This window comes from Podarcis raffonei, chromosome 3, assembly GCF_027172205.1.
Source record: "Podarcis raffonei isolate rPodRaf1 chromosome 3, rPodRaf1.pri, whole genome shotgun sequence".
In the NCBI taxonomy this organism is placed as follows: Eukaryota; Metazoa; Chordata; class Lepidosauria; order Squamata; family Lacertidae; genus Podarcis; species Podarcis raffonei.
Genome location: NC_070604.1, coordinates 5,399,749 through 5,417,446, shown reverse-complemented (window position 1 = coordinate 5,417,446; position 17,698 = coordinate 5,399,749). Strand labels below are relative to the sequence as shown.

General features: G+C 44.5%; 1 protein-coding gene across 2 annotated transcripts; it reads right to left on the bottom strand.

Annotated features, from left to right (window-relative positions):
• Positions 1-191: 191 nt before the first annotated feature.
• On the bottom strand, positions 192-14,938 carry LOC128409895 (cytochrome P450 2K6-like). Of its 2 annotated transcripts, XM_053380419.1 has the most exons (10): positions 14,913-14,938; positions 14,528-14,743; positions 12,173-12,335; positions 11,556-11,705; positions 10,344-10,504; positions 5,244-5,417; positions 4,567-4,708; positions 2,509-2,693; positions 1,747-1,888; positions 192-617 (listed from the first exon to the last, which is right to left on the bottom strand). In XM_053380419.1, exons 2-10 carry the CDS (start codon positions 14,708-14,710, stop codon positions 430-432), a joined length of 1,488 nt encoding a protein of 495 aa, XP_053236394.1. In that variant the 5' UTR covers positions 14,711-14,743; positions 14,913-14,938; the 3' UTR covers positions 192-429. The 2 variants fall into 2 exon arrangements, with proteins under 2 accessions (XP_053236394.1, XP_053236393.1); XM_053380418.1 differs by lacking the exon at positions 14,913-14,938 and having other exon boundaries at positions 14,528-14,855.
• Positions 14,939-17,698: the final 2,760 nt, after the last annotated feature.

Below are 17,698 nucleotides of genomic sequence, written 5' to 3'. Positions count from 1 at the left end.
CCTTTTTGACCATCCATCACTTAAATCTTTGTTTTTAAAAGTGCCCTTCACTTAGAACCACATGATGAAGCAGTAAAATACACAAGGAATGAAGTGGCTTGACACAAAATATATAGATTATATGTAGATTATATATATATATATATATTATATACAGATTATAGTAGGACATTTTTTTTCTGAACAGAATCAAGTAAATTTCAAAATTTAATTCCTATGCTGAACTAAAGCACTACAATTAACACGGAATCGTATTTACTACAAACATTAAGCAGAACATAAGTGTGCAACACTTAAGTTTTGTGACACATCATGGGCCAATCCGACTGGAAGTCTACTGAACCAAAATGTCCATGGTTAATAAGGGTGTTTAAAAAGCGGTTTGCATTGCACACACAGGGAGGATAAGCAACCCATGAACTTTGTGTCTTATGAACGTGGCAGAGCACAGAGTTGGTGGGGCATGGGTGGTGTTGTGAACCCAACAGCAGGGGTCAAATCCAGGTCATCTTCAGATGTTCCAGGAGGTAGCTGGAATGTGAATCTCTGCAGGAGGCTTGTAAAGAAGAGGAAGAGCTCCATTTTGGCAAGATTCTCACCTAAACATGCTCTCCGACCTGTAAGGAAGCGCAAGCAGGATTGAAACCGGGTTCCTTGCTTACTTAACAACTTTTATTGGTTTATCTATAATGGACTGCATCAAACTGCTTACTGTTTGAAATTTCATAATGATACCATTCTAAAATGCAACAAGAATGAACACTAATCTTGAAGAACTGCATGTTCTCCAAGTGTCCCAATTCTCCAGTGACAGTCCCACAATGCATGCTCTGCTGCTGAGCTTGGGGAAAAGTATGAGTCAGCACTTGCCCCTCCATAGTGGCTGCTGGAGGAGAGGATGTGGCTGTCGAGAACTAGCGTGATGATGCAGTGGCTCTGAGGGGGAGGCAGAGGGCAGAGCAGTCCTGGGTGGGAGGAAGGGGGAGCAGAACGGAGCACAAGGAGTCTGGATTTATTAAAAAATGCTTGGGGCAGCCATGTCTAATCTTGCCTCTTTCTACAATGTGTTTATCGTTTTGTAAATCTACCAAAAGAATAAAATCAGATTGGGGCTAAGAGGTTTTCTCAGGACAGTTGAGGGTGCAAGTCCTGAGTCCTGTTGGTTTAGAAATGGCAGCACTCGACTTCTTCTGATGGGGGACAGGGGACCACAAATGGTCTTTCGAGGAGGGTGAGTTGGATGGGTATGAAAAATGTCCTGATTTCCATCTGAGGAATGTTGGCAAGTATGCAAAAGATGAACTCCAAGCAAGAAGCATTCTACAGGGCTGAAAACCAAGGGGAGCGGATGTTTTTCAGCCCACGGTCTGAGAGTTTCTTGTACCCTAATCCTCCAAACAGCCTGTATCCATTCTCCACCACAGCAAGCAGGTGGCATTATCATAGATCAATGGCACATTCCGGCCAGGCAAAAGCCCACGCAGGGGAACACAGAGCAGGTCCACTGAAAGCCAAGGCCTGGGGGAAGTTCTGAGGGTGGTTAGAGAGCCTTGAAGAGCCCAATTTGGCCACTGGCCCAGAAGTTGCCCTACTGAAAATGAATAATGTTGCGTATCTTATTGCAGTTCTAAATGACAGTTTGGGATTGTGTCTTCCATCCAAGTTTTATTTTATGTTAATATACTTAGGATGGCCTGTTCATTTAGCTCACATTGGAGATGTATAAATAGACAGAAAATGAGTTACCTGCAGAGAAAGGCATGAATGCATCTCTCTTTATGAACTTTCCTTCAGAGTCAAGAAAGTGCTCAGGATAAAATTGGTATGGTTTTTCCCACTGAGATTCATCGTGCAGCACGGAGGTCAGTAGTGGCATGATGTGAGTCCCCTGCAAAGGAAAAGCAAGAGTTATTTAAAAAAATGGATATGGCCCATCAAGCAAATCGTTATGGTATAGTCCTCAATGTCTTTTATTTTTAAAGGAAGAAATGATCCAGAATATAAAGCAGAGATTATATACCATTAGCTCCTTAAACAGTCATCATTGGGCTGAGAGAATTGTTGACTGAGGCCCTTGCCCAACTTTTCTGGGATAACTCAATAAAGACCTGTATGCAGCGAGGAAGGCAGAAGCAAGTAGGCCCAGACTAGGGGACTGGGGCTCCAACGGGGGCCCCCAGGGGGCAATGGCCCCCTAGTTTACAAGGAGGTCAGTGGGGCCTGCTCCTAGTGGTTCAGAGCGGTGGACTCGTAATCTGGTGGACTCGTAATCTTTGCCTAGTGACACTTCTTTGAAGTCTCTCAGCCTCACTCACCTCACAGAGTGTTTGTTGTGGGGGAGGAAGGGAAAGGAGAATGTTAGCTGCTTTGAGACTCCTTAGGGTAGTGATAAAGCGGGATATCAAAGCCAAACTCTTCTTCTTCTTAGCCTAAAGTGTAATGTCCTAATTAAAGAAGAAATGATTGCAGTCAGCTGCGCAAAGAATGCAGTTTAATCAAAGTGATTACCTTTGGAATGAAGTAGCCTTTGAGGGTAACATCCACAGTGGTTGCATGTGGAATATTTGTGGGGACAATGTCAGAAAATCTCTGGATCTCATGGATCACTGCATCTACATATGGCATTTTCGTTCGGTGCTCAATCCTTGGTTGAGAAGATCCAACAACCTTCGCAATTTCTTCTTGGACCTTATCTGGGGGCAGTGGAGGGGGATTTTTGTTGTTAAAATAAACTCATTGGTGGTTTTTTTTTGTCCCCACCCCCCAAATGCCAAACTCAAAAGCATATGTTTGCCACCAGCTCATATCTTCAGATTTCCTGGAGCAACTGACAGCTAATTATGCAATGGGACTGCCTGATCTATGAGCACAATCTAACAACATAATGCAAAATTGTGGAAGATGCTATTCACCTGAGAATTTTAGTGGAAATACACAATTTGCTTATAGTTATGTAGGAAGCGAAAGTCAGAAACATGCATGCTTGATTACACCCAACATTGGGGGGGCTGACATGTGTGATGTCACACAGTGAAACTAGGCCCAACAAGGCCCACCCGGTTGTGGAATATTGAGGAGGGCCACCCCCCTCATTGCATATTGTGGGGCTCAACCCCCCAGCTTCCCAGGCCCGCAGATACAGTGGTACCTCGGGTTACAGACGCTTCAGGTTACATCGCTTCAGGTTACAGACTCCACTAACCCAGAAATAGTACCTTGGGTTAAGAACTTTGTTTCAGGTTGAGAACAGAAATCGCGCTCCAGCGGCGCGGTGGCAGTGGGAGGCCCCATTAGCTAAAGCGGTGCTTCAGGTTAAGAACAGTTTCAGGTTAAGAACGGACCTCCGGAAAGAATTGAGTACGTAACCCGAGGTATCACTCTAGTTATGTATACTGTATTTTTCGCTCTATAACACGCACCTGACCATAACACGCACGTAGTTTTTAGAGGAGGAAAACAAGAAAAAAATATTCTGAACGAAACAGTGGATGTATGATTTTTGTGGTTCATGCTGTGGCCACAGATATGTGATTTGACGGTGAGTTTGGGGTAGCCCAATGCAAAAATCCTGAGGATCCATGTGGATCCATGCTTTGTAACCACGTTTTTGCGCCATTGCGGCCCCATGAAACAGTGTGTGTGTTTTGGTGCAGGCTGTAGCCATGGACATGCTATGTGATCTGATGGTGAATTTGGGGTGACCCAGTGCAAAACTCCTGAGGATCCATGTGGATCCGTGCTTTGTAACCATATTTTAAGTGGGGAGGGAAGGAAAAGCACTCAAGGGACAAGGAGCATGTGTGGGGGCTGTGGAGATGGACAAGGAGCACGTGTGGGGGCTGCTAATAATGCAGGAGAGGCTCCTCTTCGGCTTTGCTCCTTTAGAACAAGCAGGCTCTGCTTCTCTCCCTCCTCCCCGGCAAGGAAACCACGATAGTAACCACTCTGAGACAAATCAAGAAAAATTGCGACCAACACTCTCCCCCAACAAGCGCAGTGAGGTCAAAACACACACACACACACAGAGAAATGGCCCTAAAGTCGCAGGGCGCTGGAAGTCGCAGGGGCGCTGGGGGAGTGAACGGGAAGCAAGAGAAGGAGAAGGAGCCCTCACACAGACACACAGAGTGTCAATTCTAAAGTCGCAGGGGCGCTGGGAGAGTGAAGGGGAAGCAGGAGGAGGAGAACGATAGCTCAAGCACACACACACACAGCCCCAACAGTGGCTAATCCAAAATCGGACAGCAAAAAACTGCAGGCAGGGACAGAGAGCAGGGGTTGTTTTAAAGCAGCCAACCCCGCTCTGCTTCTCTCCCTCTTCCCCGGCTCTGCTAGCTGACAGGAGCTGCTTACACCCGCTTTGCTGTTTCAAAGCGAGGCACGGACTGCTCACGACTGCAGCAGATTCCCCCGCCATCTGTAGGCATTCGCTCCATAACACGCACAGACATTTTCCCTTACTTTCTAGGAGAAAAAAACTGCGTGTTATGGAGCGAAATTTACGGTAACTAAAATCAAGATATGCTAGCTAGAGTAATGGGAGCCAACCCAATGAAAAGCACTCACTCTGAATTTCAGGATATTTCATCATTAGTAACAGTCCCCAGCGCAGTGTGGTAGCAGTGGTCTCCATGCCAGCAGCAAATAAGTTACTCACAAGGGATCTTAGATTTTCATTGTGGAAATATCCATTCGGCTTGTCCTTCTCCTGGGGTGTAAAAAAAAAGAAAGAAATTAGCAGATTCCATGTGCATATATCAAAGTAGCTAGGCAGGGGCTGGGAGGGCACTCACTGGAATGGAAAGAGCAGAGAAGCTGTCTAGGAAAGTAGAGAAATCATACACAGCCAGCACACTCAAATCTCTTTTCTCCATGAAAGCATGTCACAGGCAGAAGAAAGGAGCATGGTGCAAAAGAAATACTGGGGGGGGGGGGAGCATGACGTGTTGGACTAGTCATGGAATCATCTGTTCCAAACATCTGCAATGTAGGACTGCAGCTGTCCCTTACAGGGATCGAATCTGCAACCTTGGTGTACGCAGCATCGTGTTCCAACCAACTGAGCTACCGTATCTCAAAGGTGGTTTTTTTCTTTGTCTTTTGAGAGGAGCAGGAGTCCGAGTGGAAAACAGCCCTGCAAGCAGTCAGGTCATAGACTCCAGATATTAGCCAAAGCTTTATATTATTATTAACATTTGAAAATATCAAAAAAAAATATTGGTGGGCTTAAACGACTCCATTACCTCTTGCTGTTTCAGAAGAAATGAATCAATCAAGCTCCTTTGGTCATTTTCATCCAGATCTCTGAGGTGTTGTATGAAGGTGGTATTTATGAAGGTATGCATCTCATCTTTGTTTTGAAGGATAGTTTTACGGGCTCCCAAAAGCGAGCCAAGAGCAGGAAATATATTATACAGCTGTAAGGATAAAATACGACAAAGAGAAAAGCCCAGTGCTTAATTCTCAGGTGGTACTCCAAATATCTCACCTTCCACAGAGGAATAAACAATGACACAGAACAATAATGTATTTGGGTTGGAGCAACGTTGAGTAAATATCCCTTAGAGGCCAAGGCTGGAGGCCATTTTCTTATGTGCTATTGTAGTTATGGAGCCCCCTTGTACTTGTGGATTAGCAGTTTGTCCAGATATGGACAAGCCCCTAGACAGAGGTCAACCAGAAGTGGCCAGGGGCAGCAAAATGCCCCCCTGGCACTGTCCCCCCACAGACCCATGGTGTCACTCACAGTGCTGCCACAATACAGGGCACTGTGGCAGCAGCCATGGTGTCATGGACAAAACTGAGACATGGCTGGCAGTGGTGCAACAGCAGGGACAGAGAAGCGGTTGGATCTGCCACCTGAGGCAAATTGCTTCACCTCGGCTCATGTCAGCATCAGTCTTGGGCTGGCGGTGGGGCATTTTTAGCTCTTGCTGGAGGGCCAAAGGTTCCCCACACCTGACTTAGACTTTCAAAAAAGCTTGCACAACAAAGACTCCTGGGTAAGAAAAGCAGGCGTTGGAATAAGGAGGAGAGGTTCTCTAGTGGGTCAGGAAGTGGGGCATAGGAATAGACAAACGTTCTCCCAATAGAAGGATGTAGGAGTCCCCAACGGATAGATATGGGGCCCTGTACATTAAGAAAAGCACCTTTATTTTTTAAAAAGGTGAAATTACAAAAGAAATAAAATATTTCAACTATATATAATTTCATAAGATAATGCATACAATATACAAAACGTCAGTTATGGTTTGAGTTATCTAACTATTATATTTTAAGCAGAATATCCAATTATATGAATGAAAATAATAATTGGTGTGAATATTGTCTTGAAATTTTATATTTGCTTTTTTAAAATAAATTTATTTGGGGTCCTTCTTTCAATATCTCTTTAAAAACTTTTAAGTTGTGTTAACAATGCTGCATCCCATGTGTTTTATACATATATACATTTATACATATATTTAGCTTTGACTAGTTTTGCTGTCCCCTTCATGGATCACTGCCTTGCCGTGGCGAAGGGGCTTGAATAACTCAGAGAAGCTATGAACTATGCCGAGCAGGGCACCCAAGATGAACAGGTCATAGTGGAGAGTTTTGACCAAACGTGATCCACCTGGAGGAGGAACCGGCAAGCCACTCCAGTATCCCTGCCAAGAAAACTCCATGGACAAAGACAACGGGCATATAAAAGTTATGACGCTGGAAGATGAGCCCCTCAGGTCGGAAGGCGCCCAACATGCTACTAGGGAAGAGCGGAGGACAAGTACAAGTAGATCCAGAGCTGATGAAACGGCTGGGCCAAAGCCGAAAGGACGCTCAGTTGCGGATATGCATGGAAGCGAAAGGAAAGTCCAATGCTGTAAAGAAAAATATTGCATAGGAACCTGGAATGTAAGAACCATGAATCTGGGTAAGTTGGATGTGGTCAAAAATGAGATGGCAAGAATAAATATTGACATCCTGGGCATCAGTGAACTGAAATGGACGGGAATGGGCGAATTCAGTTCGGATGACTATCATATCTACTACTGTGGGCTAGAAACCCGTAAAAGAAATGGAGTGGCCCTCATAGTCAACAAAAGAGTGGCGAAAGCTGTACTGGGATGCAATCTCAAAAATGATAGAATGATCTCGATACGAATCCAAGGCAGACCTTTTAACATCACAGTAATCCAAGTTTATGCACCAACTACTGGTGCTGAAGAAACGGAAATTGACCAATTCTATGAAGACTTACAAGACCTTATAGAAGTGACACCAAAGAAGGATGTTCTTCTCATTATAGGGGATTGGAATGCTAAAGTAGGGAATCAAGAGATAAAAGGAACAACTGGCAAGTTTGGCCTTGGAGATCAAAACGAAGCAGGGCAAAGGCTAATAGAGTTCTGTCAAGAGAACAAGCTGGTCATCACAAACACGCTTTTCCAACAACACAAGAGATGACTCTACACATGGACATCACCAGATGGGCAACATCGAAATCAGATTGATTATATTCTCTGCAGCCAAAGATGGAGAAGCTCTATACAGTCAGCAAAAACAAGACCTGGAGCTGACTGTGGCTCAGATCATCAGCTTCTTATAGCAAAATTCAAGTTTAAACTGAAGAAAGTAGGAAAAACCACTGGGCCGGTAAGATACAATCTAAACCAAATCCCTTATGAATACGCAGTGGAAGTGAGGAACAGGTTTAAGGATTTAGATTTGCTGGACAGAGTGCCTGAAGAACTATGGGTGGAGGCTCGCAACATTATACAGGAGGCAGCTAAAACCATCCCAATGAAAAAGAAATGCAAGAAAGCAAAGTGGCTGTCCAACGAGGCCTTACAAATAGCGGGGGAGAGAAGGCAAGCAAAATGCGAGGGAGATAGTGAAAGATACAGGAAATTGAATGCAGATTTCCAAAGAATAGCAAGGAGAGACAAGAAGGCCTTCTTAAACGAGCAATGCAAAGAAATAGAGGAAAACAACAGAATGGGAAGAACCAGAGATCTGTTCAAGAAAATTGGAAATATGAAAGGAACATTTCGTACAAAGATTACCATAATAAAGGACAAAAGTGGTAAGGACCTAACAGAAGCAGAAGACATCAAGAAGAGGTGGCAAGAATACACAGAGGAATTATACCAGAAAGATATGGATGTCTCGTACACCCCAGGTAGTGTGATTGCTGACCTTGAGCCAGACATCCTGGAGAGTGAAGTCAAATGGGCCTTAGAAAGCACTGCAAATAACAAGGCCAGTGGAAGTGATGGTATTCCAGCTGAACTATTTAAAATTTTAAAAGATGATGCTGTTAAGGTGCTACACTCAATATGCCAGCAAGTTTGGAAAACTCAGCAGTGGCCAGAGAATTGGAGAAGATCAGTCTACATCCCAATCCCAAAGAAGGGCAGTGCCAAAGAATGCTCCAACTACTGCACAATTGCACTCATTTCACACGCTAGCAAGGTTATGCTTAAAATTCTACAAGGAAGGCTCAAGAAGTATGTGGACCGAGAACTCCCAGAAGTGCAAGCTGGATTTAGAAGGGGCAGAGGAACCAGAGACCAAATTGCAAACATGCGCTGGATTATGGAGAAAGCTAGAGAGTTCCAGAAAGACATCTACTTCTGCTTCATTGACTATGCAAAAGCCTTTGACTGTGTTGACCACAGCAAACTATGGCAAGTTCTTAAAGAAATGGGAGTGCCTGATCACCTCATCTGTCTCCTGAGAAATCTCTATGTGGGACAAGAAGCTACAGTTAGAACTGGATATGGAACAACTGATTGGTTTAAAATTGGGAAAGGAGTACGACAAGGCTGTATAATGTCTCCCTGCTTATTTAACTTATATGCAGAATTCATCATGCGAAAGGCTGGGCTGGATGAATCTGAAGCCGGAATTAAGATTGCCGGAAGAAATATCAACAACCTCAGATATGCAGATGACACAACCTTGATGGCAGAAAGTGAGGAGGAATTAAAGAACCTTTTATAGAGGGTGAAAGAGGAGAGCGCAAAATATGGTCTGAAGCTCAACATCAAAAAAACGAAGATCATGGCCACTGGTCCCATCACCTCCTGGCAAATAGAAGGGGAAGAAGTGGAGGCAGTAAGAGATTTTACTTTCTTGGGCTCCATGATCACTGCAGATGGTGACAGCAGTCACGAAATTAAAAGACGCCTGCTTCTTGGGAGAAAAGCAATGACAAACCTAGACAGCATCTTAAAAAGTAGAGACATCACCTTGCCAACAAAGGTCCGTATAGTTAAAGCTATGGTTTTCACAGTAGTGATGTATGGAAGTGAGAGCTGGACCATAAAGAAGGCTGATCGCCGAAGAATTGATGCTTTTGAATTATGGTGCTGGAGGAGACTCTTGAGAGTCCCATGGACTGCAAGAAGATCAAACCTCTCCATTCTTAAGGAAATCAGCCCTGAGTGCTCACTGGAAGGACAGATCGTGAAGCTGAGGCTCCAATACTTTGGCCACCTCATGAGAAGAGAAGACTCCCTGGAAAAGACCCTGATGTTGGGAAAGATGGAGGGCACAAGGAGAAGGGGATGACAGAGGACGAGATGGTTGGATGGTGTTCTTGAAGCTACCAGCATGAGTTTGATCAAACTGCGGGAGGCAGTGGAGGACAGAAGTGCCTGGCGTGCTCTGGTCCATGGGGTCACGAAGAGTCGGACACGACTAAATGACTAAACAACAACAACAACAGTTTTGCTGTAGTGGTTATAACAGTTGCAATGTCCAGAATCTCCCTTGCTTGCTAAGCCTTTCCAAATCGAATGTATTTGGGTATTAAAATCATATTGGTACCAAGAATTTAATTTATAACCAAAAGCTTTTAATCTTACAAGAAGTCCAAAATATATGTGTAAAATAGCTGCTCCTATATTTTTGAATTTCCAACAATTGTCTCTGAAAATTATAACCACTTCCATTCATCTTTAGTAACTGGAGAATTAATCTCTCTCTCAAATGTCTCTGCTCAAAACTGAAGGATGATTGATCTAAACCAAATAATTATTTGCATTATTTGGCCAACATACCTTTACTTTGGAAGGTGAGTATTAATTTCTCTGCTTTCCTTAATACCTGAAGATTGCAATTCCTTTCTACGAATACTTTTCCTTGCAAATATGCAATACCTCTCCCCTCCTAAAAGCTGCACAGAGACAGCTGAGTGAGGACCTTTGGAAGGAAATGCTGTCCTGGGAGCTTACGAAACTCATATTTCTCAAGATGTGTTTTGCAGTGAAGCCCGAACAATATGGAATTGCACCCACATTGAGTATTCTGTAAATACAACCAACTATTTCTTTTCCTTTTGAGAAAGCTTAGATTACCATGACAGAGGGGCTTCCAAAAAGCTGGAGATTTTCATTGACCAACTTCAGAAGTTTTCTAAATGTGGCGTCATCGTATTCAAATCGCTTGTTTAGTAGGATGGACACTATGATATTGGCAACAGCGGCATTCATAATTGTGGTGGTTTCAAATGGTTGTCCTATACATAAATATTAAACGATGTTCAGCTAAAATACCAATTAGAATAGCTCTTCTCTGCCTTAGGTTCCCAGTGTCAGCCTACCAATGTATAAAGGTAAAGGGACCCCTGACCATTAGGTCCAGTTGTGGCCGACTCTGGGGTTGCGGCGCTCATCTCGCTTTATTGGCCGAGGGAGCCGGCGTTTGTCCGCAGACAGCTTCCGGGTCATGTGGCCAGCATGGCTAAGCTGCTTCTGGCAAACCAGAGCAGTGCGTGGAAACTCCGTTTACCTTCCCGCCAGAGAAACTCCGTTTACCTATTTATCTACTTGCACTTTGACATGCTTTCGAACTGCTAGGTTGGCAGGAGCAGGGACCAAGCAACGGGAGCTCACCCCGTCATGGGGATTCGAACCGCCGACCTTCTGATCGGCAAGTCCTAGGCTCTGTGGGTTAACCCACAGCGCCACCCGTGTCCCTCTACCAATGTATAGAGCACATTTATCTTAGAAACTGATCCTAAGTTCAGAAGTTCAGAAGATATCTGAGTTAAGAAACACTAAAGAGTCATGGGCAGTATATACCTAACCAGAGGTCTTCATCCTTTTTGAGTCCATGACTCCGTTGACCAGTTACATTCTTTCTGTGGTTTCCTGTGGGGCAAATGCACTCCAAGCCTCAGGAGCCAGTTACCGGTATGTCACCCCTTGCCTGCAGAGCCAGTAGCCTCTCACCCTTTTCCAAACACCCTCCCTCATGAAGTGTTCCCTTAGCCACCTCTCCTCTCCCCTCTCCTTGGGAGCTTGTAGCCAGGGCTGCTGCAACAAACAGCTGTGCAAGCCTTTGGGAGGCAGAGATGCGAGAGGGGATCGTAGGAGGGAGGACAGGAAAGAGGGACAGAGGCCAGCATTACCTCACACTGACCTGAACACTGCAGATCGGTTACTTCTTCACAGGGAATCCTGGTTACTATAGTTCTGAGAGTTAGCAATATGTATATAACACAATATTGCGGGCATCTAATGTAGTGTTGTTTTGCCCTGGAGCAGTAGAGGGAAACACTAACCTACCTTGGTAAGATTCAAATGTCTTAATCAGGACACTGCATTCTTCCACAATTCTGTCCTCTATGGACCTTTTTCCCATGCCATAGTCCCGTAATGTGCTTAGTGAGAACCGCCGCATCGCTTTCCAGTTTTCACCATGTGAAAAAACAACACCTGAAGAGCAGAGATCAAGTTTCAAGTTATCATGGCTAAAATAATATGTTTTGGCTTATCTCACCCTTCTTCTGTGGAACTGAGGATGCCTCTCAGCTGGTCCCTCTTCTGGTCTCTGATAAGACACACACGCTGCAGAACTTCAGCAATATCCCTATGGGTTGTACCCTCAGAACACGATTGCACAGGGGGTTCTCCAGTTTACGGCCCTTCAGATGTAATGGTACATTATCTTATGGTCAGATTCTCCTATTCCCCCAACACTACTCTTTTGCTGCCAGTGACAAAGACATCTGACATTATCCATCCAATGGCTGCAGCTACACTGGTCGATTGGCAGGCTGTCCTCCAAGCTATAATTGAAACTAACAATCAGTTCTATGAACCTTTTGGCACAGATTCTATATTGCTATGATAACTAAGTTTCACAAACAGCACACACTATTTTACAGAAGGAAAGACCTCACCAAAGCCTCTTGCATGGTCCTCAAAAATTGGGATGGTGGCTCTCTCTGCAAAAGCGTCCGCCTGATTCACCAGAGCCTCCTTGACTGTCTCATACCCTGTCAGCACCACCATTTTCTGGAATCCCATTTGGATGCGGAAGATGGGGCCATGTTCTTTTGACAACTGGAGTTCAATGACCAAAAGAGAGAAACATCAAATAAATCCCCCTAAACATACATACATACATACATACATACATACATACTGTCACAGATCTGAAATAAAAACTGATTTCATTTACATAGTTGCATGGTATAATTCATCAACTTTAAATGTCTAAGCATTGCCCATCACATGGGTGCCTTTAGCAAGAGGAGCAACCTCAAATTATTAAGAAGAAAGTGCAGTTGGATGGCAAATTCTGCAGGTCCTTTATTTTATCTGGATATAATTGTGAGCAAATAATGTTGAAAACTGATGTGAATTTTCCTTCCTTAAGAAATTGAAAGTTAGAATCATAGAATTGTAGAGTTGGAAGAGACCACAAGGATCATCTAGTCCAACCCCCTGAAATGTAGGGATCTTTTTGCCTAACGTGGGATCGAACCCACGACCCTGTGATTAAAAGTCTCATGCTCAACCAACTGAGCTATCAGTTGTGGCTGCTCATAATTAGGCTCCTATGTTTCACCCGAGGAGTGCCAGTGCTTTCCAAAATTGCCTTTAGCTAAAATTACCCTGGAGACCTAGATTTAATCTAATAAAAAATTTTACACCTGCCCAAAGAATCATGGGAATTGTGGGTGTTGCAAAGAGATGAACATTCTCTTTTTCAAAAAAATAATTTTTATTGAATGATTTTATGTTACAAAAAAACAATGCAACCATACTACCACCACGCGGGTGGCGCTGTGGGTAAAACCTCAGCACCTAGGACTTGCCGATCGCATGGTCGGCGGTTCGAATCCCCGCGGCGGGGTGAGCTCCTGTCGTTCGGTCCCAGCTCCTGCCCACCTAGCAGTTCGAAAGCACCCTTAAGTGCAAGTAGATAAATAGGTACCGCTTTATAGCGGGAAGGTAAACGGCGTTTCCGTGTGCTGCTCTGGTGCCGGTTCGCTGGAGCAGCTTTGTCACTCTGGCCACGTGACCCGGAAGTGTCTGCGGACAGCGCTGGCTCCCGGCCTCTAGAGTGAGATGAGCGCACAACCCTAGAGTCTGTCAAGACTGGCCCGTACGGGCAGGGGTACCTTTACCTTTACCTTACCACCACATCTGTCCTTTTTCCATTCTCTTCATTGTATACTGTGGCTCGCTTTAAAGCAGCAAAGCGGACAGGAGCCACCCACTTTGCTGTTTGAAATAGTTTAGTACAACATTTGAGTCAGATTTTTCTTCTTCTTGTTTTCCTGCTCTAAAAACTTGGCGCGTCTTTTGGTCAGGTGCGTCCTATGGAGCGAAAAATATGGTAGTTGACCCACCTCTTCCCTTAATATTGTGTTATATGTTATCCAGTTCTCTTTGATGTTGTTGTTGTTTTTAACAGCGATTGCTTCCAGTGCAGATGAACATTCTCAATAAGAACATAATTTCAGACATGGGCGCACTTAAAAGCCCACATTCAGCAATATAATTGCTTTGTTTTGTTTCACGTAAGATAATTGTGAAAACTTGAGTGGATTCTAAAATGATGTATTTAGAAGTGCTGGCTTCACACTGAAAAGTTCGATAATTTTGCAGCTAATTTTTGAGGATAAGGCTGGTTAAGGTAAAGGTAAAGGGACCCCTGACTGTTAAGTCCAGTTATGGACGACTCTGGGGTTGCGGTGCTCATCTTGCTTTCAGGCCAAGGGAGCCGGCTTTTGTCTGCAGACAGTTTTCCGGGTCATGTGGCCAGCATGACTAAGCCGCTTCTGGCGAACCAGAGCAGTGCATGGAAATGCTGTTTACAGTCCTGGCGGAGCAGTACCTATTTATCTACTTGCACTTTAACGTGCTTTCGAACTGCTAGGTTGGCAGGAGCAGGGACCGAGCAACAGGAGCTCACCCTGTCGCGGGGATTTGAACTGCTGATCTTCTAATCGGCAAGCCCTAGGCTCTGTGGTTTAGACCACAGCGTCACCCATATCCCAGGCTGGTTGTGACATTCCTATTCCCCTCCTCCAGTGACCCAGTCCCTCCACTGCACAGATCAGCTATCAGTCTAAACCGTAACAGCAGTCACACACAAAAAGGAAGAAAAAAAGGAATAAGCCATACTTGACAGAGTTTTATCATTTTTGCATATCTGCATGTATGAGATGGAACACTGACATCTACCTGGCCTGAAAACATCCACAGAGTCTTTGCCTTGCTGCAGAAAGAACAGAAAATGTTACCTTTAACATTGTTCTGTAAGGTCTCTTCAGATCCATCATGTGGAGATTCCCAACAAGTGGTAAAGGTGTCGGACCTGGTGGGAGATTTTTGGAGCTCCTATTCCAGAAACTGCCCCATTTCCAAATGAATATAATTGTAAGGATGAGCAGGCATAATGCTGGAATCTGTTCAGTCCAATCCATTTCTTTTCAGTGAGCAAATTTCTGAAGCGATTACTGTGAAAGTCACAACATAGTTTGATCAAGGACAATGTCCGCTGGCTGAAATGAGCAGCAAATATACTAGGAACTGTCTCTAATGAATCATTTCATTCAATGGAATGAACTTTCCCCCAGATTTTATTGCAAGCTATGCTTAATGATTCAGCATTCCCTTTATACTTACTTGAGCAGGGGTGTTTTCTTCCTAAAATAAAATTGTCCAGTACGTTCAGTACGTTCAGCCAGTTCAACCTCTTTTGAATACTTGGGAGGTCCAATGTTCAGGTTTAAAACAACATTATAGAATCACAGAACAGGAGAGTTGGAAGGAACCCAAACAACTGTTAAGAAATCCTCTTGTGTAATTATTGAACTAGTGAGAAATTTTTGAGATAGTCTCAGAATCTGCTGAACTCCTTCTTTACAAATATTCTGCTATGTGGCATGTGTGTGTAGCTAGTTTAGTTAATTATTATACCGGTGCCAGCAACATAGGGAGATGTTCTTGGAGAAATACTGCACAAATATTTTGGTGTGTGTGTGTGTGTGCAATTTTCTGCACTATGCAGCATGGCTCTCTTCTGTCAGTCATCTCTGGAACTATTTGCTCCATAGACAAACTTGTGTGATATACTTCCTCTTGGCTTGTGCAACATTGTGGTTTAGCTGATGATGATGATGTCTTTTATTTATAGTTGGTCTTGATCCATAAGGTCCCTGGGCAGATTACAGTCATTTTAAGCACATGCTGTTCTGCATCTGGTGGCAGGAGGCTCAGGTGTTGACAGGCGGTTTCCACGGTATCAGAGCAGGTACAGTGGTACCTCAGGTTAAGTACTTAATTGGTTCTGGAAGTCCGTTCTTAACCTGAAGCGCAGTTTCCCATTGAAAGTAATGGAAAGTGGATTGATCGGTTCCAGACAATGAAAAAAACAACCCTAAAACAGCAATTTAACACGAATATTACTGTTTAACGAGACCATTGATCTATAATCATTGTACTGCATTATAAAGTAAATAAGACAGCAGTTTAGATGAAAAAAAATAACTGATGATAGTCAGTTTGGATGGGGGGCTTTAATACTACTACTACTACTACTACTACTACTACTACTACTACTAATTTATTTTTACCCCGCCCATCTGGCTGGGCCTCCCCAGCCACTCTGGGCGGCTTCCAAAAGAATATTAAAATACTGTGATACATCAAACATTAAAGCTTCCCCAAACAGGGCTGCCTTCAGATGTCTTCTAAAAGTCTGGTAGTTGTTGTTCTCTTTGACATCTGGTGGGAGGGTGTTCCACAGGGAGGGCACCACTACTGAGAAGGCCCTCTGCCTGGTTCCCTGTAACTTGGCTTCTCGCAGTGAGGGAACCGCCAGAAGGCCCTCGGTGCTGGACCTCGGTGTCCGGATAGAATGATGGGGGTGGAGATGCTCCTTCAGGTATACTGGACCGAGGCCGTTTAGGGCTTTAAAGGTCAGCACCAACACTTTGAATTGTGCTCGGAAACGTACTGGGAGCCAGTGTAGGTCTTATCCATTTCTGCAGTCACACAATCAACCAGTAGCTGAACTGGGTTCCACACAGTCACAAAAAGAAGTCACAAAAATGAAATCACAAGCCACAGTCACAAAAGCGAAGACACAAGTCAGTCCCATAAAATGAAGAACAAGTCACGTCAAAAAATTGAAAAAGCCAGACAACTAAAACGCAAAAAAAAGCAAAAACAAAACTTCCAACTATAACTTCTGTGTTGCGTGGGTGCTCGGGACTCCACAACTGGCAGACTCAACAGGAAGCCTCTGATCAGCAGCGAGGGACTCAATTAACAAACGAAACACACTCAACAGGAACGAGACGATGAAAAGTGACCCACAAAACAGCAATTTTGCAAAAATTTTACTATCTAACGAGGCCATTGACCAAAAAATTGAAATCAATAAAACAGTACAAAATGAAAATGTGATTTTTTCCTTACCTGCGCTGATGATAGTCCTTGTTTGGATGGGGGCTCAGGGTCCTCTTCCACAATCACAATTGGCTTGGCTCCCGGCATTCGTGGAGGCCTCGGAGAGCTCACATGGCTGGAGGCCAATTTTTGAGCGTCCGTAGGCCGCAGGGATGTTGGGACTTGGCAGCGGCGAGGCCTCTGAGAGCTCAGAAAACTCATGTCTGGGTTAAAATTATTTGTAACCCGACAAAACGTAACTTGAAGCATTCGTAACCCGAGGTACCACTGAAATTCTAGTGGGCCCAGGGAGGAATATATTTGTTAAGAGTCCAGTGAGGAATACTTCAGTAGAAATTTCAGCATTTGGACCATCTTATTGAGTGTTTCTGACCATAGGATCTCACCCAGTAGTTCCTTCAGCTTTTTGAAATCAGCCTTCATAAAGTGAATAACTGTGAATAATTGTACAGTGGTGCCTCATAAGACGAACGCCTCGCAAAACGAAAAACTCGCAAGACGAAAGAGTTTTCCGTTTTTTGAGTCGTTCCGCAAGACGAATTTCCCTATGGGCTTGCTTCGCAAGAAGAAAGCCCATAGGGAAATCTCCGGGGACCTCTTTTAAATGCTGGCGGTGGGAGCAAAGCCTTTCGCCCCCCTCCGGCCTTCAGAAGAGGTCCAGGAAGGCCGGCGGGGGCTGAAAGGCTTTGCTCCCCACCACCAGCATTTTAAAAGCGGTCCGGGATAGCAGGGAACCGCTTTTAAAATGCTGGCCACTTTTCTGAAGGCTGGCGGTGGGAAGAAAAGCCCTTCTCCCCACCTCCCGCCCCGCAAGCTCCAGGGACAGGAGGGCTTTGCTGCCGACCCCCAGCATTTTAAAGCCCCCGGGACAGCGGAGACTTCTCCGCTGTCCCGGGGCGATCTTAAAATGCTGGCGGGTGGCAGCAAAGCCTTCGCTGCCGACCCCCAGCATTTTAAAAGCCCCGGGACAGCGGACACTTCTCCGCTGTCCCGGAGCG

What these genes read in the sequence shown, in the direction of transcription:
- LOC128409895 (XM_053380419.1), bottom strand. Translation starts at nt 14,710, where the DNA reads ATGGATTGGACTGAACAGATTCCAGCATTATGCCTGCTCATCCTTACA. An exon ending in GGACCATGCAAGAGGCTTTG is followed by an intron (nt 11,706 to 12,172) that starts GTGAGGTCTTTC and finishes TCTGCTCTTCAG; the next exon opens with GTGTTGTTTTTTCACATGGT. An exon ending in TTCTTCTGAAACAGCAAGAG is followed by an intron (nt 4,709 to 5,243) that starts GTAATGGAGTCG and finishes TTTACACCCCAG; the next exon opens with GAGAAGGACAAGCCGAATGG.